This window comes from Pseudopodoces humilis, chromosome 5 (assembly GCF_049639895.1).
Source record: "Pseudopodoces humilis isolate 2021_Gansu_Grassland_sample_001 chromosome 5, ASM4963989v1, whole genome shotgun sequence".
Classification (NCBI taxonomy): Eukaryota; Metazoa; Chordata; class Aves; order Passeriformes; family Paridae; genus Pseudopodoces; species Pseudopodoces humilis.
In genome coordinates this window covers 40,497,479-40,525,371 of record NC_142204.1, presented here as the reverse complement: position 1 = coordinate 40,525,371, position 27,893 = coordinate 40,497,479, and the positions used below count along the sequence as shown (strand labels likewise).

General features: G+C 39.8%; 1 protein-coding gene across 2 annotated transcripts in view; it reads left to right on the top strand.

Moving 5' to 3' along the window:
* Nucleotides 1-11,280: 11,280 nt before the first annotated feature.
* Nucleotides 11,281-27,893, top strand: part of LEMD3 (LEM domain containing 3) — a 40,872-nt gene continuing 24,259 nt past the window's right edge. Inside the window, exons 1-2 of one of the 2 annotated variants that reach the window (XM_088055780.1) lie at nucleotides 11,281-12,888; nucleotides 27,700-27,737. In XM_088055780.1, coding sequence (XP_087911906.1) covers nucleotides 11,373-12,888; nucleotides 27,700-27,737 — 1,554 coding nt within the window. In that variant the 5' untranslated portion in view covers nucleotides 11,281-11,372. The remainder of the gene's footprint in view (nucleotides 12,889-27,699; nucleotides 27,738-27,893) is intronic. The other variant, XM_005519327.3, reaches the window with a different exon arrangement.

Here is a 27,893-nt window from a genome sequence, read left to right as displayed (position 1 = left end):
GTAATACAGTTACTTTTCCCCTTGGAGGAAAGCCCCTTGAATTCCTTAAAGAGAGAAACATGTGGGAAACCTGGAAGAAGTGGTTCATTTAAAATCCATGTGTTAGCACAAGATAGGACACGTGGCAGTTCTGCTCACACAGGAAGCAGGCAAAGGTATAATGATGTATCCCAATACAAGGAAAGCTGTGTAACATAACATCCTTTAGAAATAATGGAGTATATTGAGTGATAAAGCTAAAAGAAGGAGAAACTTTACACACTGAGGTGATCTGAAACACCAGAAGACTACACCATGAAAATAAAGAACTTAAAATTAGGGCCTTTTACATTCTCTAATTGTGATATACTCCTTCCCCAGCAAATTATTTTCTACCACATGAGTTTTGATTTCTCTGCTTCCTGGTCATTCAAGTGGCACTTTTTGTTTTATGTTAATGTTTATTACAGTTGCTAAGCCTAATTTATCACATATTAGGGAATTTTGCTGACTTTCAGCTTTCAATAAAATCCTTTGCTGTCTTGGCATGGGGCAGACAAGAGGTAGGTTTAATGTGGCACTGGATACAAAGAATCAAAACATCTGGACTGAGAGCAGTCCTTTTCTAATGAACTGTGGAACTGAATGCCAAGGGATGTAATCCCCAGTGCTCAGGGAAGAAAACCTAAGAGAAGAAATGCAGTAACAGATGTAGAAGGATGGGGTACTGGCAAAGTCAAAAACTATGAAAAGATCCAATCAGCAAGGGCATATGACATGTCTGGCATTAAACACAATAATTACAACCCTTTTAAATTGCAATAAACATCTTTCATATTTCTGTAATGACATGTTTGGAAATCATCTAATTAAAATAGGATATTCTGAGAAAATAAGAGGCTTCTGCATCTCTGCAGAAGGTTGTTGCTGCTTTTTAACTGAAAGCAGTAGGCATTCCAGAGGACTTCTGAGATTGTGTCTATGGCAAATAGTGGCATACAAATGGACTATACTGCTTAAAGATCTCACCACTGGGATATCTCTTTGTCATATCAATTGCTAGAGATTAGGGTTTTCTCAATAGTCAGGACCAGAAATATTTTCACACAAGTGGTAGATTGGAGAGAACAAGGAAGAGCCTTTTTAGTTCCAAACTGCACAGGCAGCTCGTGGAACACAGTGAGAACAGCTACCTTGAAGCATATTTATTAATAGGTTAAAGTACTCCTTTAGGCACAGCATGTTATTGAGTTGCATAGTTCATGTAGTACTGAGTACTCCACAATGAGTACCAAACAGGCAAAGCATAGCAGGTATGCTAATACAAACAAATTCAATACAGAAACCCATAGAAGGAAGAGATTCAGTGGAGAGAGTGATTGAGAAGCTGAATTTGTAGGTATCCTCAGCAATCCATTCATTATGTAAATTACAGCACTACAGCATTACCAGTTGTCAAAAAGAGAAGAAATAATGGGAGATTATGGGAAAGCTGAAAGTAAAACATGAGATCTGAGAGCAACAGATGGATAATGAGAGTGCTAAAATGTATATATTATCTACAAGATGTATTTAGAAAATTTTGCCTGGCATAAGTTCTTCAGAAAATCCTAATGAAAACTGCAGATAGATTTAAAAGAGTCCTGACTTCCACAGTTCATAGAATGAATGAGGGAACTTGTACAGCCAACACAGTGTCAAGATGAATGATGTAAAATGATATAAAAATTGCTGAACTGTGCATAGTAAAATGTTTCCTCAGGGAAGGAACAAGGATAAATAGGTTCTTAAGCATGGTTTCAGTAAATGATAATTTAAGTAGGAAATGGTCCAAAGAGTTAGTAAAAAAGCCATGGAAAGCAAATAAATGTTATTAAAGAAAGCTGAAATGAGATTACAAGTCAGTGATATAAAATAAATGTCATAGCATCATGCAAAATATATGGAAACAATTAAAGCAGTGTTTTCATAGAACAATTCAGGTTCATACATACCTTTATATTCTTTCATATGATAAAAATAGGTCCAGACATGTCTAGGAATGGACATGATCTTGTCCTAGAGCTGAGGATAAAGGAGCATAAAAAACGTAACTGGGTAAGAGAATAAACAAAATTGTGTTTTAAGACGTATAGGATATTGGTCTTACTGAGACTGAACAATATTCTCAATGTCAAAGGGTTTAAAATATTTCATAAAAAAAATCAAAACCTAATTTCTATTGTTTCCAGGGCTGCAGGATCATGTCCAGGGAGGCTACAGTTACCAGTGACTGACATGGGACTCAACGAGATGGGCTTCTGCTCAGGAAATATTTATTCAATACAGGAACAAACTTGGCTTAGATTCAGAGACAGAGAGCCCCAAACAGAGGCAGGGTGGTGGGTTTTGAGGGACAGAACCAGGTGGAGTTCAAGGTCAGGGACCACTAGGAACACAGCAAGGGAGAAACCCAAGGGGCTCAAACCCAATCAGAACTCCCTGGGCTGCCACCCCATGAGGGTGCAAGGTGGGACAATTCTTCCCAGGCTCACAGGGCCCATCCCCTGAGGCAGAGAGATGGAATCCACTCTTCCTGGGCTTTAAAGTCATGCCTCTCACTTTAACAATGATTATCTGAAATGAAATCTTTGCCTCACTGGGTGGAGGGCACCTCACAAATTTCTATATTATGTACATTCAGTTGCATATGAAAAATGTAGATTCAAGCATTAATTTGAAGGTACAGTCTTGGTCATTATGAGATACTGCTGGCTTCTTGACATGGTTTATAACAAATGGCAGATGTACAGTAGGCTGCAAATGTATGATATTGAAAACTCTCATTCAAATAAATAATAATACCTATAAAAAATCTTAGCTGGCAAAATTTCCCTCTATATTTTTCTAGATGGTTTTCCAATTAATTTCATTTAGATTCATGCATAATTAACATTTCTAAAAGCTGGTTTTATGTATAGCTCAATTTGGACACTTGGATGATAAGGAATACATTACAAAAGGCGCATTTGAAAACTCTGGTTTACCTGTCTTTCCCATTTTACTTGAAGCTTGTTAATTAAGGGTTAATTCAGTTTCCCTGGGTACCAACCACAAGATAAGGCCTGTACTCCTCTTGGTTGTACCTTAACTGCTATATGTTTTCCTTTTTTTGCTGTAAATAAGGCTGTTGACTTTAAAATTATAACCTTCCTTTTATGGTCTAACATATTTTCATTCATTTTTTTATATCTGTGCCTGTTTCAGGACACATTTAAGGGTCTAATAATACATGCCCACCTTGTTTCTTTTATAGTATGACAAATTTTATAATTCCTTAGTCGCATACTGCTTTTTTCCCCAGAATGAGTATTGAATTGGCATTTCATTTTTTGCTTGGCCAACTCTGCTACACAGATAACTTCCTTTTAGCACGTAAGTTTTACTATACTATATTATGTGCTATAAGCAAACATTAGTTTGTTTATAACACATAATAGAAGTCACTCAGCATTTAATTCTGCTTTTGCTATATAATTTTGCAGCTTTATTATCTCTAACAAAATACCATTCACAGTAACAAAGACATCACTCTTCAAAAAATCCAGCAAGAGGACAAGCAATAGCCTGGGGAGCACACTGGAATGAAATTCCTACTTTGCTTTTCTACAACGTTTTCCATTATCATTCTTGAAGTACTTCTACAAAGATGAATCATTATTTCAATTTGCCTATGGGAGAAACTGAGTCACCTGAAGAGGAAGTAATTTGCCACGCAGCAAGTCAGTGGCAGAGCCAAGGGCAAAGTACAAGGCTCTTCATTTCCTGCCTGGTGCCCTCATGACATTAATTCAGTTTACTGCTCTGCCACAGTCTTCTTTATGACCTTAGGTAAAACCTTTTGGGTCCTTTATTCTCCTACTGAAGTACATGCTTAATTTAAGCTTGTTTTATTAATGATCACATTTGGATGAAAACTCTCCACTGATATATCAGGCATGTTACAGGGATGGTTCATCCCTTCTCTCAACTACTTTGAAAGCGAGAATTTTTTGTTCAGCATACTGTTCGATTAGGTAATGTTTTATTTTTCATGCTGTGTTTATTTTTGCCCACTAAGTTATCACAAAGATTAATTCTAGCCAGAAAAATAAAGAAAACGGTGAGTTAGAGGAGCCTCTGTTCTGTTACTCAAAGGGTACAATACCTGTGTGTTATGGGCTCCCAGTTCTTCAGATTTGCAAATACTATTTTACTCTTTCATAGACATCTGGAGAACAACTGTTTCCACTCCCAACTCAGGGGGCAGATGAGAGGAGTATGCACTCCTCCACCTACTGCTCTCTACACAGTGTGTATGAACCAAAAAAAACACTTCTTCCCTTGCTCTACCCATTTGCACATAGATTGCTCCAAACACTTCCTCTAGGTTTCCTTGTAAAAATACCTCCTCACTGTCCTACAAAGTCTCATGGGGTACAAAGCAGGCATTTCAGTATTTAGCTTTTAAGTTGTTCAGTTATTACTACTTTCACTGTTCCCTATTCTTTCTTCTATTCCCTTTAACATTCTTACCTCTTTTTGATACTCTTCCTGCTGTGTCTACTGTGTCCCTCTGTTTCATTTCTATTTGGGTTTTTTTCCCTTTTTATGCTTCTTTTCCATGAGAAAAGGGAGGTGTTCCACTCTAGACCAACTCATCATAGAGGCATGGAGAGAACTGGCAGAAATCATTGCTCATATCTGGCTATGCAGGGAGAGGACTAGGGTTTTGCTGCTGTGAGGATTTCTCAGAAGTGATATTGGAGCTGTTCCAACAGTTTACAGTAAAAGGACCGCAGTTCTAATGCAAGTTCAGCAAGGTGAAGGCCATCTTTTTTTCAGGTACAATAACAAATTGTGTCAGATGTGTCTCTGGTCTGAGAAATGAAACCTTTGTACAGGATGCTACAGGGTACGCTACAGAGATGAAATATCCAGCCTTCATATGAAGTCTGACATCAAAGAGGGGAGAGAGATTTCTGGCCTGTAAGGGCCATAAAGAATTAAGGACAGAAGGAAACTGAATGCAATGATGACATTCACATGTGTTAGGAAAACCAGAGTATGGGGTGTCCTAGAGAATCCCATAACATGTGACACAGAAGATTCAATTCAGACCGGATCAAGCTGCTTTTAGATGGAGATGTTTGTGTAGGCCAAAAATTGGTTGCTGTTAATGTTCCCTAGCTGTACTTGATTTTTACATGAGAAAATGAAGTTCTAGAAATGCAGCATGTACTTTGAGAAGGAAATGGTAGTCTTAGGGCCAGTGGTACTTTTTTCCCATTGTCTGTGAGTAGTTCTTATAGAAACTTTTCCTTCCTCTTTGTGAGATATTTTCTATGTGAGTGGAGTTATCAACAGTGGAAATAGCATAGCCTAAGGAAATCTTTAAAATGTGCCAGGACCACACCACTGCTCGCTAACAACAAAAGGATTGATTCAATACTCAGTAAGAAGCTGAGAGTAGGAGAGATGGAGAGACTTGTGGAAGTCTGCGCTGCTGAGATGTACAAGTGCTTTCTCTAGAAACAGAGAATTTTCTAAGGGCTCCTGGCTTCCTGCTTATGTACGTTGCCTGCACTTCAGGTCAGAGGTAATAGAGGCAAGTGGAGTACTCAAGGAGAGTACTCAAGGGGAAGGGAGTATCTTCTCTTGTGTTTGCACAGAGCCAGGTAGAAAAGAGTGAGGAAAATGGGTCAGATCTCTGAGTGCTAAAGAGGCGTAGACAATACCAATAATTGTTTGGAACACACTGAATTTAGTGCTTTGCAGCAGTCTAATGACATGGACAGAAAACAGAATGATGCCACTATTCTGACTTCTTGGATTTGGTTATTTTTGTCAACTCTATGAATTTATATTCTGCTTAGTTACTGAACAAACTGAAATTAGAGTTTTATGGCACAGGAAAATCCATTACACAATTACCCTTGTATGAAAATGTAAAATGTAAACTTAATTTTTCTTTCTGTGCATGATTTCTTCTCTTTTAAGCATTATTAAATTAATTAAATAATCCTAAGTTTTTAAGATATTAGCCTTGAATCAAAATCAAGGATGTAATTATAAACAGTGAGCTCTTTATGGCTCCATCTACGCTGCTCATCACTTTGTTGCCAAACACTATCAAGGTTTCAGGTTACAGTGCCATGCTTACAGCCATATTAAAGGTTGTTTAGGTAATTGCAAGAAGAAAACCTCATCAGGTGTAGTTAACGTGTCTATGTCCTGTATATTGTTAATAGGTATTTCCTTATGTGAGAAAGGTACAAGAATGTAGGGAATCAGGCATCTACCAGTTTCCAGGGTTCTGTTGATTTCGAAAAGGCAGGATCCTTTCCCAGAATTCTTCTGTGGTTAAGCATGCCACTCCAGTTCTTATCATTCCTTAGATCTTGGAAATATTTGCAAGGGACACCTAATCATAGCAAAGTAGATGCTCAAAAGCCAGAGTAGTGTATTGCCACAACTTTTGGTCACAACTGTGCTGGGAAGTCACTGCACATGTAGCAGTACTTCTGCCAATTCCAGGTGGCAAATATGTGCTTTACCCAGCTAGAGTTTCTGTATGTTAAGAGCGGTGAACCAATGATAAAGTACTCTGCCTGACTACCAAGCTCAGCTTCACTTTTTCCTTTTCAAATTTAAACAAAAAGCTCTGGATGTAACTGTACAACACTTTAGAGAATGAAACAGAACTGATTTGCCACCTTCTTCGAAGTGTTGATTACAACATGCAGTAGTCTTTAGCAACAATTACTCTGAGACATAAAATAGCCGGTCAAGAAGGTTTTAGGGACCAACAGGTGGGTGAACATTTTGGTACTGTCCTACTAATTCTCTCTGAATAGCTTCAGGATGATCCCCTCAACCATTCATCTGCATTCAAGACTTCATCCATCTGCCCCTCTGTAACTACATTTTTGCTTCCTGGAAAGAAGAGGCTGGAAGGCAAAAAATTGACTATAATGATAAACATCAGCTTTTAGTCACTATTATTTCTTTATTTTATTCCTAAAGCCCTTGTCTCTATTGTTGGTGTTTTCTTAAATGCAATTATTTATTTGTCACAATTTGTCATGAAATCTCTTGTTTTCTGATAGTTGACATTCTTCTTTAAGCTCAGTTCTGAGGGAACTGAATGGTTCAGGTTCAGGTTTTAAAATAAATATACCTAGCTATTCCAGTTCCTGAGAAGAGAAATGAATACAGAAAGTGAATTTAAGTGAAAAGTTCATATGTAAATAAACTTTCAAAACTTTCAAAAATAAAATGTTTTTCAAGCCAGTCTTTAGGATTTGGAGTTCTGCTTTCTGGATTATTTTTTTCAACTTACAGAGTCAGCAGTAATGCCTCCAGCAGTTTCATCAAAATGGCCAATGCCCAGGAATACAGACATCATAAAGTGAGCAGGAATTATATGACCTGATCAGGGATGACCACTCAATTGAGGATATGCTATGGATCAGTTAAAGTTACATAAACATTGATGTATTAACTTCAGGAGGGGATTCTGTTGCCTTTTGGAAGGCATGAACTAGGATGGTTCACTTTAAGCAGCAAGAACTGCACAGTCACAGCACGTCATCACACACTTTGTGGGAGTGGAGCTAGTGTGGGACACTTAGGAAGGAGCTGTAATCTGGCAGCACATGGCCTCTTTGCAGGAGGTGGGGAATCCAGCACACCCTCTTCATGCTGCTGCAATATGTGTGGTCCAGCACCATGTGGGAGGTGTGGGCAAGAGATAGTTTGCATGTGCCCACATCTTAGCCACAAAAGAGCAGCAATGCAAAGGCAAGAGATAACAGAAGCCTTTTGAACGTTAATAGGATGCCCATAGGAAAGAAAAACATATACACAGGCTTACCTGCTGAATGGCGTGGTCAAAACATAAACAAATAGCATGTATTAGTACCATAACACCACTGTTAACTTTAACAAAGATGGATTTGCTCTCATTAAAAAAAACTCACATGGGAGTTTTAAGGAGGAGAAACGAGAAATTAAAAGAAGGATGTGCAAGTGAGTCTGTTCACTCAGAAATGTGGCAGCAAAAGAAATATTTAAAATTAGTTTTCTCGGGAAAAAGCCCATTCAGTTTTAAGGTTATTGCATGTTCATCATGTAGTATTTGAAACAACTGGATAAACAAGAGGAAATAGGTTTAAAAATAGGTTAGTACAGTTTGTTTTCATAGTGGAGTGATTTCTTCCATGGCATACTGCCATAAGAGTAACCCCACTAGTTCCCGGAGGTCTGTGATTTTGTAACTATCTCCATTTTTATTAAAAAGACAGGAAAGGCACATTCCTACTTTTCACTAACATTCACATTCATTACCATCACATTCTTAACAGAATGTGATCTCAGCATATCTTAAGGCTCAAAACCTAAAAGGTAAATAGAAATACACCAGCATTTACAATATTGGGAGTTTCATGAGTGGATAATACTTTGTTTACATGTGACTCATGATTTCTACTTCAGGTATGCAACAGTGATTTGTATAGGGAGTGGGCTGCATTAATTGAAGAGGAAGTTGCAGTGAGAGACTTGCTAACATTTGAAAGGCAGCTGTCATTCACACATTCTAAGAACTTTAAAAAAAGCATAAATACCACATAAATCTGGAATCAGGGAAGAAAAATAAAAGCAGTGTTAAGATACAACTTCAAGTAACAGTCTAATGAGGTCAACATAAGTATGGCTGCTAACTTCTAGAACAGCTTTTCACCCAATGGAAGAACTGGCAATTTCTTTAGAACACCAGTCCTTCAAGGATGAGAGGGAAAATATAACCCAAAATATCTTATCCAAAACACAACCACCATTTTTTTTCCTGATGAATACCAGTCTCCACACTTCCTGCAGTCAAAATTTACCTTAAGTAACCACTTTCAGTATTGACTTAAAAATTGACTATATTGGTAAAATAAGGGATTTATACTAATGTATCCTATGAAAGAAATGTGGTGATTTTGGATCGGTAATGGAGGTATCCTCACTTCAGTACAACCAGAAGACATATTTTTTTAAACATTTCAAAATATTTTGGCACACAGATTTTATATCATTACTTGGAACATGTAGACTTCTCAGCTGTTCCATGTATCTGCATGCCACAGTTTTGCAGATTCTTCAATTGTTAACGATTTCTACTATTTACTGCACTCCTACTGCTAAATAAACAGTTTTATAAAGTAACTCCTGGCCTTGCTGTAACAAACAGAGAAAAGATAGCAATTGCATTGGTAGGATGACAGGATCCTCACTTTCTTGCAGGACAGCACATCTTCTGCTAATAGAAGGAAGGTGTCCAAGCAGGTGCTTTCCAGGACGGTACCTGGGCTGGGACTGACTGCTGTTAGTTTGGCCAGTGTCACAGGCAGCTGGAGGCAGGCACTGAATGTGGCAGGGCATGTTCAAACACGTATCCCAAGTAGCTGGTGGAAAGTGTGGGTTGCTTCTCACTGATGAGGAGGAATGGAATGTCAGAAACATTTCTTATGTTTCTGACATAAGAAGACCTATCTTCTTATATAGTATATATGGCTAGTATAGATTGAGAAATAGGACAGAACAGGTACATTTACATTACTGGTTTAATGTGTGATGGAGGTCATGTTGAGTGTAATCCTTACAGCTGGAGTTCTGTGCATTCTTCCAATGTCCTATACTGCTGCATGTGAAATAGCTCCTGTCAGGGAAACAAGAGACTGTGCACAGTGCTGCCATATAAAGCACAGCAGTCATACAGACCCTTGGCCACCCCTCTAGCACAGTAGACTTGGCTTGAGCTTCACACATAGCTGCCTCACAGCTACCTCAACTCCTTTTCTGCAAATGTTCCTCAATAACAAAATCAGCAACTTCAGTTTTGACATTAGCAGGGCACGTATCCACAATATCCTGCAGCAGACTGTGAAGGGGAACACACAGCTGTTCATGCAGTTAGATCTTATTCTTGGACCTCTTTTGCCAATGGTGGTGTAAGGCCAGTCAGAGCTAGGTCAAAATTGGAACTCAGCCTGCTGTGTTTTTTATGTGGTATGCAGAAGCTGAGCCCCTTTCATCATTCAGGGTGGATAGGTCGAGACAGGCAGGCCAGGAGATTCTGAAGCCTCCACATATGGTTCTGTGGCCAAAAAGGCCCAGCTGGAAGGACCTTTGAGAAACGCCAGGATGACATCTCTGTATTGGCACAATCATCTGACAACACTGACTGTATACAGTTTGACAATTTCAACTGCAATACATACAAAGAACTATATTTTCCAAAAGAAAGCAAAATACATCCAGGTAATTCCAAAATTAATCACATACAGAATCACACAGAATTTATTAAGCTGGAAAAGACCTCAGACCATCAAGTCCAACCTATGACTGAATAACACCACGGCAAGTAGAACACAGCACTAAGACTTTGCTTAAACACCTCCAGGTGTCTCCTTCATATCCATGGGCAGTCCATTACAATGTCTAATCACCTTTCTGTGAAGAAATTCTTCCTAATGTGCCACCTAAAACTCCCCTGGCCCAGCTTAAGACTACGTCCTCTGGTATGTATGAGAGGTTGTATGCCTCCACACAGCCGAGATGTCCTGATGCTGGAGTTGCAACAGGGAAAGGTTTGCTCCCACCAAGCACATTGGTGGAAAGGAGCCGCTGCCTGTCACCTCGGGAAGGGCCCGCCAAAAGGTGCACGCAGCCTCTTCCCATTTCTCCAGCCACCTTTAGGCTAAATTTGACACCCGGGAATGGCGTTAATGGAGGTTCAGCGTTCGGTCTGACGTTGCTCACTGCAGAGCATTCCCGAGCTCTCCGACACTCGGCAGCAGCCGTGGTTTTGTCTGTTCAAGCGTGCCTGACACAGCGCGTTTCTGACCAGCGCGGCCCTCCCAGCCCTCAGACTCGGCGCCCCCCGCCCCGCCACTTCCCCGCCGCCGCCGACAGCGCCTCCCGCAGGCCACCCGCGCGGTGCCGGGGCCACCCGTTCGGCGGTGCTCTCCGTGCTTCCATCCGCCGCCCGCCGCGGCGCGACTCCCGCCCGGGACCCTCTCCGCGAGCCCGGGGGCAGAAGGGACGATCCTCGGCCCCATCTCTCGCCGGGGTGGCGGGAGCGGCGCCAGCCCCGCGCGACAGCCGTGACCGAGCGGGGGCGGCCGGGAAGGGCCGCCGGCGCCGGGAAGGGCCCCGCCCCGCTCATCCCCCCGCTCCCCCTCCCTCCCGGCCGCGTTCCCGGCGGGCGGCGCCGCGGGGTGACGGGCGGGTCTCGGCCACAGCCGAGTGCGGCGCGTCAGTTCCGGCGGGGAGCGCGGCGCGGCGCGTGGGTCGGAAGCGCCGCGGCGGCGGCGGGGGAGCGGAAAATGGCGACGGCCGCGCAGCTCACGGATGAGGAGCTCTTCTCAGAGCTGAGGCGCTTCGGCTTCTCCCCGGGGCCGGTCACCGAGAGCACCCGGCCCGTCTATCTGAAGAAGCTGAAGAAGCTGCGCGAAGATGAACGGGCCGGGGCCCGCGGCGGCGGCGCCAACAAGACCCGGAACAGCAACAACAATAACACGGGAGCCGGAGCGGCGCCGGGTGGAGGCGGCGGCCCCGGGCGGGCGGCCCCGGGAGCGCGGCTGGTCGGCGCCGAGCCCCCCTTCCCCGCCGGGGCCGCCGCCGGAGGTGGCCGGGGCCGCGCCGCACCCCCCGCCGGTGGCGGCAAAGTGCTGCTGGGCTTCAGCTCGGACGAGTCGGACGTGGAGAGCAACCCCCGGAGCCAGGCCGGCGGCAGGAGGGAGCGCGCTGCGCCCCTCTACCGCGGCCTCAGGCCCCCCGCCCCCCACGGCGCCGGCGGCCTGAGCAGCAGCTCCCCCCCGGAGGAGGCGGCCCGGCGGAAGCCCAACGCCTGGTGGGGGGCGGCTGCCAGGAGACCGGCGGCGACTCAGGGTGTGAGGGAGCTCGGGGACGGCGAGGAGGAGGACGACGAAGAGGAGGAGGAGAAGGAGAGCGAGCAGCAGAGGTGGAAGAACCGGACCGTGAACGGGAACCGGCTCTTCTCCTACGGAGGCAGCAGGGACAAGTACTCGGACTCGGAGGAGGAGGAGGCGGCGGGGGCGAGGGCCAAACAGCAGGGACCGAAGGAGGAGTCTGCAGTTCGCCGGCCCAGACGGAGCCTCAGCAAGTCGCCTGCTCCATTCATAACAAGCAAATGCGCTGCAGCCGGCGCTGGCGTGATGGAGACGGGCCAAGAAAGGGCTGGCGGAGGCTGCGGTGCTGGTGTGCTCGTAACGAATGACAGGGCGGCGGGGGCGGCTGCTGCCGGCAGTCTAGACAGGGGCAGAAATCAGGAGGAGGAGGAGGAGGCGGCGGTGGTGGGGGGGGGAAGAGGAGGATGTGAAAATCTGGACTCTAGTCCTCCGAGCCCCAGATACCGCATTGGGCTATCCAAGAAATCCCCATCAGTATTGTTGCTGCCACCACCGCTCACGGACGTGGACAGCGGCAAAATCACTGACCCTCCAGCCACCATTAGGAAAGCGACCAATAATCATGTTCTCAGCGGTGCTCCTGGTAGCTGTAGTGTTGAATCCAGGATCTATTCATCTACTAATAGCCTTCCCCCGGGTGGAACCCCCTCCTCCCTTAGACTCAACCACTCCAATCATACGGGTTCAAATCATACCTACCTGAAAAACACCTACAAGAAGAATCTCTCTGAGCCCGAGGAGGAGCTTCTCCAGCAGTTCAAAAGAGAGGAGGTATCCACCACTGGAGGCTTCAGTGCACATTACCTGTCCATGTTCCTCTTAACTGCTGCATGCTTGTTCTTTCTGATACTGGGATTCACATACCTGAGAATGAGAGGTTCTGGAGTAGCTGAGGATGTGGGAGCCAACAGTAAGTATTAGGTGAAGGGTAAGAGCAGTTTCTGCAACTGGATGTAACAACTGTTAATATGCCTTTGCATTCCCAGACATCCCTTACTGAACAGTTCTGGGTTCCACCTTAGTATAATCTCTCTGTAGAGGATGGTGTACAGAGGAATTGTCTTTCCTTATGTGTGTGCTTGCAAGCTAGTATAATAAGCTTGCAAGACATTTGAGGGTAAACTTAAATCCCAGCATTCCCTGCTGTAATCTGTTGCTACCTTGTTTTCTAGCAAGTTTTCTTCCCAAAGCAGTTCTTTGGGTTTTGTTCAATTTAGCAGAAGTATGGTTAATAGAGAATTGACGAGGTAAGGCTTTATGTTAATCTCACAGGAGGAAGCGTGCAGTTAGATACCTGGGATTCCTGCAGGGCTAAGATTTGACTGTAGTTGTTTGGTAATAAAGCAGGTTGTTTTCATTCATGTGTGCTGAGGCTTGAAAAGGATCGTAGGTTGAGGTGATGCACACTGTGACAGACTTTGTGCAGTGAATGTTTGACTTAAGTGTATTGTTTTCTAATAAGTACTTTCTTCTATATTTAGTTGAGAATAATGTTTATACATGAAATACTGCTGTGCTTTAGTCTGAATTTCAGAGCTTTTTTTTTTTTTTCAAATACTGAATTATTTGTGAAGGAGTTAGGAACTTCTTTAACATGTGGAAGTAACTTACTGGAATGGATTTAAAAAACAATGTTTTTTTTTAAGATGGTATGGAAACATACCACTTAAGAGTGGTGATTCTTGCTAATTCAGTTCTTGGCTGTTCCAAAATGGACAGTGGAGATTCTAACATCTCCACAAGAAAGAAAACTCATGCCATTTCTGTCTTAATTTTTCATTGCTCCTGGTGAGAAATTGTGCCAAAATCTGGTTTTGGGATATAAGAGTGTTAGAAAGTTCTTGGCAACTTGTATTTTTCTGGACATGATTGAGGATGGTGAGTGGGGTGTATGCAAGTGTGTACGTTTTCTTTGTATGGAGGGTAGAGGATTTATATAGTCATTTGTGGACATGTATACAGTGCCTTGTAAGGAATGATCTGACTGTTATCTTGGGATCTGCTAGATGTCACAGGGCAGCAGTGTGGGCTGGCTTTTTTTCTATTCCCCTTCAAACGTTGTTCATTACATTACAGTAGCATAATAATTTTTAATTCTGTTTTGCACTTTTTGGAGGGGAGGGGGTGAGTAAAACATTCGGTGTTGAGGAAGGACAGTAGCAGCAAGGACTTGGGGATTTGCAGTGGTTTCATTGCAGTGGTCCACGTGGCTTTTAAGTGCTGTTCAGTCTTGTTTTTGGGCTGGCTGTGAACATAGGCAGGTGGGCTATAATTAGATACGGTATAGTGTGACTGTTGTGGCTGCTCTGGTTAGCTTCTGGCCATAACTGCTGCAGACATGCCTACGTTTTCTTGTGTACAGATAAGCTGTATTCTTGTACTAGCATGCATTATATGCTTCTTTTATTCTTGAAATACGATGATTTTAACAGGAGAAGATCTGTCAGCCTACTAGGGTAAACTGCCAAATTCAGTGGTTGAGTTAAAACTGGCTTATCATCCTGTTTGATACAAGCTGAGTGTTTCATCAGTGCAGATAGCAATAGTTCTTACAGTTCAGAGTGGATTTTTTAATTTTTTTTTTGTATTGAAAGAAATTTTGGTTTTGAATGTGTGAACTTTCCTATAGAGCACATGGGATGACTGTGTTGGGGGTATTGCTCTTAAAAAGTTAACCCAACTGGAACTGTTAGGAAAAATTGTCCTCTTCTCACAGGACCTTGCTTAGGTTAGGCTGCCCAGTCAATGCTCTGGTAGTCCAGTGTTGCTTGGTTGTTCAAGTAAACCAGTTCTTGGCCTGTTCTTACTTGCTGTCTTTTCAGTGGAACTCTTGAAAGTGGATTTCCTGATGAATTGTTCTGGCAATGCCACTCATATTTTATCTGTGCTACTTCCTCACAGCCCCAGGCTTTGCTGCAACATAACAAATGGAAACGGGAATAGTGTCCCTTGGCAGAAGCAAACAGCAGGTTTTGCGGCTGGATCCTTTGATAGGAAGAGCAGGCCACTTCTTTTAAGTAGTGTGGGAATGAACAAGGAGTTACCTTGCCCATATGTTTAGCATGTGCTTACTAAATTCCTCTCGTATCAGCATATGGAACAAAAATACTGTGGGTCTGTAGAACAGGCAAGAAAAGACAAGACAGACTAGTAAAGACTGATTTTTACTGAAAAGGGGGAGAACCCTGTCTTCTATTGTATGCTTCCTAAGCTTCAGCAACATCCAAGTGAGTCCTTAGATTCTTATGCTTGTATGGGTGTATAGTTTGGTTTTTTTTAATAGAAGCAGAAGTGATTCATACTTTTTAATTAAAAATGATAGTACATCTCAAAAACAACTTTTTCATTTAGGTGATTGGATGTTGAAATTTTTCTGTCTTTTAGGTGGTTGTAGGTAAGATTCTGTTGGGTGAGAGTGAATTGATTGTGGAAAAAAATCAGTTGTTTTAAACTCCTATCTGTGTCATAAAAACTTTTAGGGTTCAGCAAAGTTGCAATATATGAATCTCTCTAATTATCATGCTTACTGTGATAAAGCAGTAAAGGCAATTATTTGTATATTTGGTGGCTTCTTATTTTAAATTTGCAGGGAATGATGCACAGTGAGCTTAATGTTGGTTTTCTTAATAGTTAATTGCCTAAAATTAAATGCAATCAAAATAAGGTGATAGTATGTTTGTGACATTGAAAAATATTTATCACAAAGTACAGTCAATATCAACACCTAAATATTTGTCAGGCTATAATCTAAGAACAGAGGAGGTGTGTCTAATGAGAGAGAGGCTTAAAACCAGGTATTGGAGTTGAATTTAGGCCAGGTGCAACATTATAAATGAGAAGGGGTGAGCAGAGAATTTCAGAAGAGACTTGTCACTTACACTGTGCATAGTGTTCAAATGATTTCTTATCCAGAGCTCTGAAATAGCTATGAAGCTGTTTAGTTTTTCCACGTGTAGCATAAAATGGTCAAAGACAAATCAGAACTGGGCTAATTCTTCTGTATCTAAGCTAGAAAGGTCACTTGAAGTAAGGTTTTTATGCATTATTGCTGTCTAAAATATAGATAAATGTCTGTGCAGTTTTTCTTAAACCTGTTGAAATATACTGCTCTTCAAGCTCACATAAAAGACCAACTAATGTGTAAGTGCATGTTGTTTGTGTTTGCTGTCTCTGACAGCACTGCATTTGAAAAAGATTAGTTTGGGCTTGGTGTGTGTAACTTCATTTTGCTCTGGCTGTAAGGCATGTTTTGTTTGCACCTGCCTTCAAAATACCATGGGATTGTACCAACTTCTTGCCAAACCAGCACAGTATTTTGTTAGGATGATGGTAGACTTTTGTCTACTTCCTAGGTTCTTCAAACCTTCAAGAGTGTGTGTCTCTTCCAACTTCTGTGGTTTTGTGATGCTACTCTGAGCATCTCACGTGGCTGCTCCTGGAAATTAATTCTAAAATTATTTCTCCTGAAAAGTTGGTGACTGTATCAAATCGGTTGATTTTGCTTTCAGATTAAGTTGACTTCCATTCTGAAAGATGTGGGCCCTAGTGCAGATGCTGTTGAAATCTGTAATCTGAAATATGTTGTATGTAAGTTACTTTTACCATTTCTGCTCCAGTACTTTGTCTGGGAAGCAGTTGCTGTGAAGAAAAAAACCAAAAAACAGAACAAAACCACCACAACAAAAAACCAATCTTGAAAGTTTCAGGTAGGTCTTGTTTAAAATCTTATTTTCTTATAAGAAGAGGCTTTTTAAAGTGACATCTGTTGCTAGTAGTTTTGGTCTTTCTATGATACTTGTTACAAAATTGCTAGGAGGATAATTCTTACTACATTTGCTACAACTTGTGTTTTTGAAATGTTAATTCCGAGAGACTTAGCAGTTGTATATATTGCAAGTGTAAGCTTATGCAAATCACAGTTCTAAGAGTTTCATTCAATTAGATTGATGTTCCTTTGTTCTTGACGTCTAAATCTCTCAGGTGGAATGAAAATTCTGTGGAATTTTATGCAGAGAATTTAATTGCTAAGAAGTTAGACTTGCTGTATTAAAGATGAGATGATGACTTTTATGCTCATGGGCCTGCAAATTACTGTTGAAGTGCTGTGATACTTCACTGATAACTGTTACAAATTTACTTACTTTCTAAGATCACCTTTTCAGAAGAGTCTATATTCTTGACAGTGTTTGCTTTAATGGAGCAAAATTAGTTGTGGATAAGAAGTATTTACAGAAGAGGACATAATAAAGGGAGGGAGAAAAATTAAAAGACTTTCAGAGTTCCTGTGTTGTGTGCCTATTGATGTTCCTTTTGTTTTGCAAGGGGGGTGCCCTGACTTGTATTTGACAAGGTAACAACTTCTACTAAAATATTAGCATGTTGCTGTTTCACTTTTTGCATATTACTTTAAATCCTAATTAGCAAGTACTTCTCAACTAGGTGATATAAAAGAAAACCTGGTATTTTTCGTTAAGACTAATCTCTGTTGTAGCAATCTCAATTCTATGGTTTGGTAAATTTTGGATCAAGATGGATAGATCAGACAAAAAGAATCTCTACCTTCATAAAGCAAAGCCAGGCAGAATAGTTAGATTTCCTTAGGATCCTTGACAATTTTAAACTCTCGTCTCTCTTATGGTATGTCAGAAATTACTCTTTAAAATGGGGAATAATTTGACCTTTTATCTAGGAAAGTCTGCATAATTATTATGTAGTGACTTTCATCTAGGAAAGTCTAAGTAACTGCTATATAGTACAAAATAGCTCAGCTATTCAAGTCCTTCCTAAAGGATAATAAACACTCTATTTACCTTTGTAATAGATCTGGAGTATAAAGTATAAATATGAATATTGCTCAGCAGTGTTTGAAACAAAAATGATAGAAATTCAGAATTCCTGTTTTTATGGTAGTTGATACTTTGTTCAGAATATTTATAACTTTTGCATTCATACCTTAAATGTGCTGCTGTTTGCATATATGCACAAAACATCTCCTTATGCCATTACTGTAGATTCTTATTATGATTTTTTTTCAAAGTTGCTGTTGGAGACTATGTTTTTTTTTTAAGTAAATAATGGAAAATTTGAACTAGAATTGCTTGTCTGTGGAGCAGGGATGAGAACAACTCTGACAGGAGTCAGTCTGTTTTCATTAGGTATGAAAAAATAATCAAAAGTTTGCACCTTATTCTATAGTACATAGTTTTTGCAAAAGCAAATTTCATTTCTGATGTGTGGAAATTAAAAGTGATACTGAATCTGAAAGCAGATCTTGTTGCAACTTTTCCGTTTTAAAAAGCATTAGGGACTAGAAGGTGTGGGAAAGCAAAAAGGAGACTTGTTTCATTTGTTAAGAGCCTCTGTCAACTCTAGTACTGTTGAAGTGAAATGCAGCTCTTTCTGCTTAGGACAGATGTGTAGAGTGATGATGGATGCAGTGGAAATATTTTAAAGAAGCACCCATGATACACAAGGACTTAAATTTCGCATTGTAGGAGCCCTACTTTGCACTGTTTCATAATCTATAATTATCCCAGTTACAAAAGGAGAATCAGGCCTGCAGTCCTCCTATCTCTGGGAAACAATTGTTTTTCTAGAAATTATGTGCATTGGAATCCTTTTGAGATCTGTTTTTCATGTGAGAGTAGTAGGTTGCAAACTTCAGCCTGACTTCTTACCCAGCTAAGCTGGCAGGAGTTGCAGAGTTGTACCAAACTGATCTAGGATCTGATTCTAGACTTGTCCTTCAGTAATTGTATGAGCACTTGAACAGGCCAGAACTGCTGTTTGAGAAAGTTGCTTCACTAAAAGGCTTAGGCAAGTAAATTACACAAGTACAGTGTTTTTTTGTTGATGAAAGTGGAGAATCATGTAGTGTTATAATCATGAGGAAAGGATACATTCTTTTTGCCTTTGTAGGTCTTGTGAGCGTTTGTATTCTCTGCAAAAATTGATTGTCTGTTTTGATCTGTGTTAGGTTGAGGGGAATAAGTTTACTGGTCAGTGGACTGTGAAATCAAGGTATATTAAGAAAAGATTTTTTTGGGGGAGAATCCCATGTTGCAGAGAACTTCATTAGTACTATCTTTGTCTTGTCTGTTCTTGACTCCTGTTTCTCCTGGTAGATACAGCTTTGTGGAGGGTGGCAGTGCCTTTGCTGTGATTATAATAAATAAGGACATGGTGTATCACAGGTCTTGATCAAGGTAACCTTGGTAGCTTCTGCCTACTGAGTCATTCTGATACAGAAAAACTTGTCAAAGTGGGCAGTAGTACTGATGGAAAGAAGTGTACTGATATGTGCAGGGATAGATTGAAGAACCACTGCAGGTCTTAAAGGTGATCTCATGTAGGTTCCTTCTGTGTTAGAAGGCTTGCTACAGTCTACAATGTCCAATATTGAGTCCTACTGTGTTGTACTTCCCACACTGTTATTTAGTGCTGTTATCTGTTCTATAACAGATAAGCTTGTGTTTATATTCTGCTGTGGAGTGTGAGAGTAAGTGTATGTTAACCGTGAAACAGGCAAATGTGGTGCCTGTTTGGCATAGCTTGTTGGAGGAGATGTGCTGTTATGGCTGGCATTTTGCAGAGGTGAATTCTTTTTGCAGAGAAAAAGGTCAAATTTTCTGCTTACTGAGTGTCATATTGTAACATCGAGGTATCTTGAATAATGCTGCCTATTTAGAGCCTTCAACTCCTTCAGCTGCTTTGAATGAGCTCTGAGTGACAGACTGAAAAGGCTGTTTAATGTGGGGAGAAGAGTAGGGGCTTAAAAAGAGATGTCTAACATTGAACTAAGAGGCACTAAAACTTACTAAGTATTCTCTATAATCCATTGAATTCTAGTAACCCTCTGCTAGGTAGTAAGAAGTGGGTCTGTTCATAAATTGTAGGCTTGTAGATTCATAATTGTAGGGATTCAGTTCATAATTGTAGGGATTGTAGAACAAGTCCTTGGCTTCTTTTTCTTTGTTTCAGAGAAGGCCATTTACTTAAATAAAAATTTAAGGATGGCTTGTTACAGAATAGTCGTTTTATATACATGCTAAGACTTCCTCCATACTGCCTTTATTCACTTAAGTCGTAATACATGGTCACATCCCTTTAACCTTCTATTTTTCAAAAAGGTACAAGAAATATTTATACTTGGTCTTAGAGTGTCTTGAGTAAATGCAGCATCAGCCTGTCCTTTCTGGGTGTCAGTTGAACAAAACTTTATCACGGGAGGACTCCTGGGCACAAGGTGGATAAATGTAATGTTTTTCCTAACACTGGATTTTAAGGCTATGTCTAGATCTTAATTTTACTTTTGTCCACAGAAAAGTGTTTCTTTGGTCAGTTTAATCTCTGAATTGGAGACGCCTCAGGCTGTTCTTTAATTTCATAGCTGTATTTGTTAGCTTTAGGATATTTTCAATAGGCTGCATATCAAAGCCACTTACCTTAAAGATCTGTGCCCTCAATACTCATCATCTCACTATGTAGCTGTGCAATAAAATATCCCACAGCACTTCATTATTTAGTAGTACATTTCCCAGTGTTTGTTCAGCATCATCAACCTGCATAGCAGAAGCCCCTTATATCCCAACTTCATCAAACACATTTTTATCTGAATATGTAAATGTTGTTGGTCATAGAGAACAGAAATCTAGCTATAGAGCTAATCTGAAACCTGTCAGTAGATATTGAGCAATGGAAGATTTGCTGTGAGGGATGGGTTTCATATCTATCAGGAGGTAGATACATGATTACTTTTTGTTCTGATTTGGGTTTTGTTTGTCTTGTTGTTGCCTGAAATAATGCTTGGGTTTGTTGTTTTTTTAATTCCCAGTGTATTTTCTGGGAAATGGTATAACATTATCTGTTAAGGAATTTCTATACATCTCTGCCTGTATCTAAGTTTAGACTGCTGTTTGTCTTTTCTCAGGTGTCATGCCTTAGATTTTATTGAGGACAGACTGGGTGGTGCTCATGTGACAAACACCTGAGAGGCGTTTTCACAGGCTGTGGAAATCCACAGTTAAAACCTAATTATGGGGAAAGGCCAGTGTGGTATTGTTGCTTGTACTGTTTCTCTTTACAAATTCCTTGGAAATAGTTTACTGTTACCTTGTAAATAAGAGAAAATTATTTATAAAATTCCAGGGTGGTATCTTGCAAAGGAGAGTATCATATTTGGTTTAATCTAGTCTGTTTCTGAATTGGTGTGCACCCCACATATGACCAAAGAAAGTATGGGGAGGAGAAAGGTATAGTGTATTTCAAAGAAAAAGCTGAAAAGTTTTTTTTTTTATTTGGTTGATTTTGGGGTGGTGTGTGTGAAAGGAATTTTATGTTGTCCTAGGGAGACTTTGCTTAGCTGAGAAAATCAGAGCAGATGTGCAGATTTTCTTCTGGAGAAGGAACTAGTCTCAGAATTTATTTTTGGGCTTTGTTTTTCTTATCTGTAAGCATGAGAAGTACTTATGTTTTTACATCTGCTTATGTACAAGCAGGTGTGGATAAAAGTGTAAGGCATTATGGGAAATAGGGAATCTGAGCTGTGTTTGAAGGATATGTTCATGTTTGGGTATTTTGTCTTTTGCCTATAATAATAAATGCATGTTTGTTTTGATATAAGCTCAGAAAAAATCTAAAAAGGAGTGTTGAGAGCATCGAAGAGAGCTCTAGTGCTGTACTGTTTGTACAGTGACCTTTGAACTAGGAGTAGAAATACCAATCTTTTGCATACTCCTGAGAGCTCATTCATTCAGAATGGGCAGGTACGTATGCACAATTTGATTTGGTGATCCTAGGTGTATTATGATCAATGTCTGTTATGTTTTACTTCCATCAGAGGTGGTAGGTATTCCTGCAGAAACACTGTAGAATATGTTGTTTCAGTTTTTTACATTGAGCATGGATATGTTGGCATACTTCGGAATTGTACAGTGCAGTGGCCTTTTTTTTTATAACTTTAAACACTTTTTTTTTTCCTTTTGATGTTTAGCTAAAGGTGCTGCTTATTGAGCTAATAACAAAAATGTGCAGATTGTGTACAAGTGCACATGAAGTAGAAGGGGGAGGAAAACCATGAGATGTTAAATCCAGACTTCTTTGATTCTGCTGTTTAGGATGTGTGGTGTTAAATGATTCCTTTTGAGGGAGAGCAGACTGGAGGGAAATGACACAAAAGTAGCAGCCCTGGGAAGGAGATGTCCTGGTAATTGATGACTTAAGGCCAAATAGGGTGAGCCTAGTCCTTCTGTAAGGGAATGAGTTAGCATGTGATAACCTTTGCCTTTCAGAAAATGGGAATTTACCGAGCTGCTTACACAAGCCTTGGGATCACAGTAACTATATGGCCAGCTCCCTTAAGCACGAGATTCATGGTTTGAGGAAAGAGAGTTAGGATATTGTTCTGTAAACTTTTTTTTTCATAGTTCAAGCACTGAGCTTTGTGCTATTGTGTAGTGACCTACATACTACAGAGCTGTCATGTGCCAGAGGTGTGGTATGGTTTTATTGCCCCTAGTGTTTGAGATCTTGGTAAAACTTGCTTGTACTTCCTTTCTGTCTTTTTTTCTTTTTTCCTGTTTCTGCATGGCAGGTGAGTTTCCTGCCAAGAAAGGTTTTGGTTTTTCTTGGCTTTTTTTCTCCTCTGTAGATCCACCAGGTCAGAAGTGCACACAGTGCTGCTAGAAGATTCATCACCTTAATCCACAAGCTGATGATGTAACCTTTTAACTAATAGGCATAACCTATTTAATTAATAAACAATTATCATAACATTAGTTCAAGTTCAGTCTTTGTTTAAGCACTCTTCATATGAGTAAAGGATACTGGCGTGTTAGTCCAGTTGTTCCCTTTGGATAATATTTATGTGAACCAGGTAGATTAATCAAACAAATCATCAAACAAATGCAGTTGCTATGATAGACAGCCTGGAAGGTTAACCAGCTCTTCAGAGTCTTAGTCCAGTGGAGTAAAAAATGGAAGTAACTCAATATTGCCTGCTGTTACGCTTGTCCAGTCAAGTGTGTTATGTTATTACTGCTGAGCCCATCCTGATTTGGAGCTCTTCAAACTTCCACAAGTATGTGGTGAGCAGTTTTCCTTCTTAACTAATATGGATACTTGTGGTAAACTGACTGCTGCTTCCTCAGTGGGAGCTCATCTTTGTCATGCCAGGAGATCTGCTAGCAACTACCTCTGTATATCCTGTATAGAGCACCTGTTTTCAGAGCTCTGCTGTTGTGTTCAGGCTTTGTAAATATATTGTTCAGTAGTTCTGCTGCTCTTAGTGCAGCAAGTACTGATAGACCAGTGTGCTGAATGATTAAAAGGACAGAGGACACAGCAGAACCCCAGTTTTAAAATTTAAAAATTCCCATGTGAGCTGTATCATGACTTTGTGCTCATGATTGATGGCCTTTTAAGAGTTTTATTGTCAGTGTTCTCCCTTTGAACGTTACTTTGGATGTTGTAAACTGTTCTTACTAGTACTTTGTAACTGAAGTCTGTCTGGAAGAAGAGGTTATAACTTGGTGTTTTTATGTTGGAAACTCTTCAAGACAGAAATCCTTACTGCTTGTATGAAATTACAGGATATTTTTATCAAGACTGGGCTCCTTGGCAGAATGACAGTAGATTCAGTATTTAATTGCAGCTTGCCATTGATTCTTAAACCTTCTGTGTTTCAAGAACATTTGCTTTATTAGTTTACTTTCCACTTTGAACTTGGAGTTTGAGGAAAATGGAAGACATCCTAGTTTAACATAAAACATACTGTGTTGCCATGCTTTTAAGATGGAGTTTCTCCTTTCTCTAAATTTGTGTTTATTTGTTGAAGTGGTGTGTATTTTTTGGCGTTATAAAATGTAAGGAGCTAAAATATTTGGGAGAGGTACAGAGGAAGGTAGAAGGGCTATTTCAGAAGCCTATTCTGATTTTCTACCCATTGTAAAATGCTGTCTAATATTTCTCCTGTTAATGTTTTGCAACTTCTCATAAGAGCAGTTGTAGTGTGGTGGGTTATTTCTTATGTATACACACTAGCCTGTAGTGAATACTGTGTGTATGTGTGTGCAAGGAATGTGATTTTAATCTATTTTTCACAATGCACGGCAAGTGCACTTCTGGGCCATTTTCCCTAATAAAACAGAGACAGCTGTTTTTTCTATGTTTTGTAATATAGTGCAGAAGAGCATGTGTGCAAATACAGTTACTAAAAAATATTTCCTTAAATATTGTTAAGAACTGACAGCTTTTATAATTTTTAGGTTACTAATATGAGTACTAGAATGAAACTAATGTTATTCCAGTAAACTAAATAATCTTATGAGAAACTTTCCCAAAACACTTATGTCTCTTCTCAAATCTAGATTGAATTGGCGTGACTTGCAGGAGCACCTTTCAACATTCAGATCTATTCTAACCAGCATTTAAGTAGGCAGGAATGGATTTGAACCTTTCTAGAAAGGGTGATACAGCTAAACATTTCTGATAGCAGTGCTCCTAATATTGTTTCTTACTCTGGTAGCAGTACATTATCCAGCTAATGTATTTGTTTTAAGAGGAAAAAAAAATCTGATGGAAAGCATTAGGTTATCTGCTTACAGAACACTTATTTTTAAGACAGATTTTGGAACTATTACTACCTCTGTTTTGAGGTTAGTCTGCTTGTGGCATGGTGGATGAGGAGGAGAAAAGTACTTTGCAGGAGGGAACATTCTTACTTGTGCAGAAGCTGCTAACTTGGAGGTATATGTTGTAGTGCAGTCTCTGAATCCTTTGGGTGAATGGTATTTGATGCTTTGTGTCATCACACTCAGAAACGAGCTGCTTACAGGTTAATTTGGATCATTCTTGTTTCTACAGCTGCAGCTTTACTGCTTTTACTTTACAAAGTTGCATTGGAATTTTGCTTTTTCATCTATAAAATCAAATTATCTGTACATTCAGAAATAGATTGTGGCATTAAAATGCTTCTGTTAAAAATGTCACCTTAAAATATTAGGAGGAACAGAGAGCTGCAGAAAGGTTCAGAGGTGGCTTTTATAGCAAGGAGGAAGAGGAATCTCAAATGTGGAGGAGTGAGGAATGAAGTGAAGGCATGAGTATTATGGAAGGGCTGAATAGCCTCATTAGTCTCTATCGCCTCTGGTACAAGGATTCATGTTTTAACTTTATAGCATAAGTAGATAATAATTTGTTCTTTGAACTTCATTAGAATGTGAGCTTGATAGACTATTTTCAAGGCAATTGTTGCACGTTAGAGGTCTCAAACCGTTTTTAAGGAGGAGCCTAGGAAGTATTCATTCAGATAAAAATTTTACATTAATAATTAATTCTTAATTTAATGTTTAGTTTGCTTGAATAAGAATTTAATCAATCTTACAAATGTAGTCACATATTCTAAGAACTGTCAAGAAAGCTTTTGAACCAAGAATGCTGAGGTAATATATTGAAATACCTTAGGCATGTTGGAGTAGGTGAAAATTTTACATCTATGACTGGAGCATGTGGGAGGATTTGGTAAGAGCTTAGGTTCTGGACAAAAGAAAGAAGGGTGTACTCAAAAGAGGAATTACTGAAGAAGTTAAGGAGTGGCCTTATTAACTCAAGTCAGTTGAGGTTATGTGGTAAATAAATGCAAATTGATTAATAGTTGTAATTGCATTTGCAGCTGATAAATTGCTGCAGTTGCATTTTGCATACTTGCCTCTTAAGGCACAAGTCATGCTAAACTAAGTAGCATTGTATATAAAATGTACTTCAGTTTTTGGTTAACTGCAAGAATCACTAACTTCAGAGTGATTTCATGGTTATCCTATTGTGTGAGTTAAAATAAGGAGTTTTAAAGATTGTTAAATTTTTGTGATAGGTAATTTTGAAGAGGCGGTTGGGTTAGTATTTTTGGTTATTGTAACCACTATGTATTTGTGAATGATAGACAAACACCATCTGGCTTGTTTAATAAATTCAAGGTGTTAATTTATGTAAATATAAAGTTGCCCAAATGTGAGATTGATTTTACACTGGGATTGTGATGGTGGAAAAGTCTAATCACCACCATAGCCTCCACTTGATTGCTGGACTGCCCTAACACGTCTAGAATTTCAGGTGACAGTTTTCAGTGTGGGTCTTTGCAGGCATGGAAATGTTGCATATGTGTTTGTTTCATGACTTTCACCAGTGCTAAAATATGTTAGTCAGGTATACTGAAATCTACACGCTCTTGTGTCTTGTGTTTGTACCCCCCTTCCAATCTAAAACCCCTACTCAATCAAGATTTCATGTATGCTCAGTAAGATTGACCCTGGAGTCTGTAATTATCCTTGTCTGGATGGCAAACAATCCAACTAGGTGTTTAATCCTATTTTAGGCTGTTTAGATTGAGTGTTTAGTGATGTTCAATTGAGTTAATGAATGAAATACATAAAACTTTTTAAAGTTGGTAGCTTGATAATCCTGTAAGCAATGGCTGTGAATTTGGACCTGTAGAATGAAATCGTAAAGTGCTGTAGGGCTTGGTTTGCAAGACTCTTCAACATCTGCTTCTATCAGCTTTAATTACTCTTATATCTGAATACAGTATTTGGATGTGTGTGAAAACTAGTCCCTGTGTTTGAGTGGGTTTAGTTTGGTTTGGGTTTTTTTTTCCATTTGTTGTATCAGAAGAAGCTGAAGGGCTTATTGGATAGTTAATTTTTTTCTGAGCTTAGGTGCATGGGCAGGCTTGTTTGCAAAGTTAAAGAGAGTCAAGCCTTCTTCATTTAAAGAGCATTTTCATTGTCCCACTGTTTTAGACATTATTTGTTGGTTGTAACCATAGGAATGTGAATCTTACCATTGCTACATGTTGGAACAAAGGAAGGGTAATGGTTTCTACTTCAAACTTCCTTTCAAAACTAAGGTGAAGTGGATCAACGTTTGTTTGCTGACAAGAGTGCTACTGAAGGTCATGCAATTAATAAAAACCACATTCTTTCACAAATAATTAGGTTTTTTTCTCAGAAATTTTTTTTTTCCTTTCTTATCCATATTCACTTACACTTGATTATGGTTGGGAACCCTGTTTTACAAGTTGGTCCTTAGTTTCTTTTGTATCCTCCGTTTCTCCTAAATGAGAAATCTTGCCATGAATTTGATCTACTGTGTCAACCTTTATATTTCTCTTATATTTCCCATGTATTACTAAATTAACTGATCAGTTTAAGCATGGTTGTGGTTCAGAATCAATATACTGTCCACCACTCTATTCTTGGGTCAGCAGCTCTTGATGTTTTATGGATACCTATATGCACAGGAGTGCATGAGCTCTCAGTGTGTTGTCTCACTCTTGCTAAAAGAAAATGCTGAGTTGTAGAGCTTTGTTGTATGTATTAGTGGTTAGTAAAAAGGGAGTTTTCCTTTTTTAAAATGTCCACTAAAATGTAAAACCTCCTAATTATTTCAAAGCAATTGAGTTATTAAAACAAGTGTTCGGCAAATAGCAAGCACAGATTTGTTTGAAAGGAAATAGCTGTGAAATTTGTTGACATTCAAAACTCTGGTTTAACCTAAATGCTACTATACCGCATTATCAAATGCAGAGTTAGGGCAAAGGTTAATAGATGCCTCTTTTTGTTATTTGTCTTAACTATTACAGTGTTATCATAAAGCTACAATGTTGGTATACCCTTTTAGTGTTTTCAGACACTAGAGTGAATTAATTTTTTCTTTTTTTTTTTGACAGTCAAGGATCCCTTTAGTGAAGAACTCCAAAAAATACAAGTAAGTAAAACAACTTAACATTGAGATTTTAATCTGTCATGTGATTGTATAAAAACAATATAGATCTGTTCAGAAGGATGCAGTTTTAGTATAATTTGCAGGAAATAAATGCACTTCTTGTAACTGATGTTTTAATTTTTTTTTCATCTTGGGCAG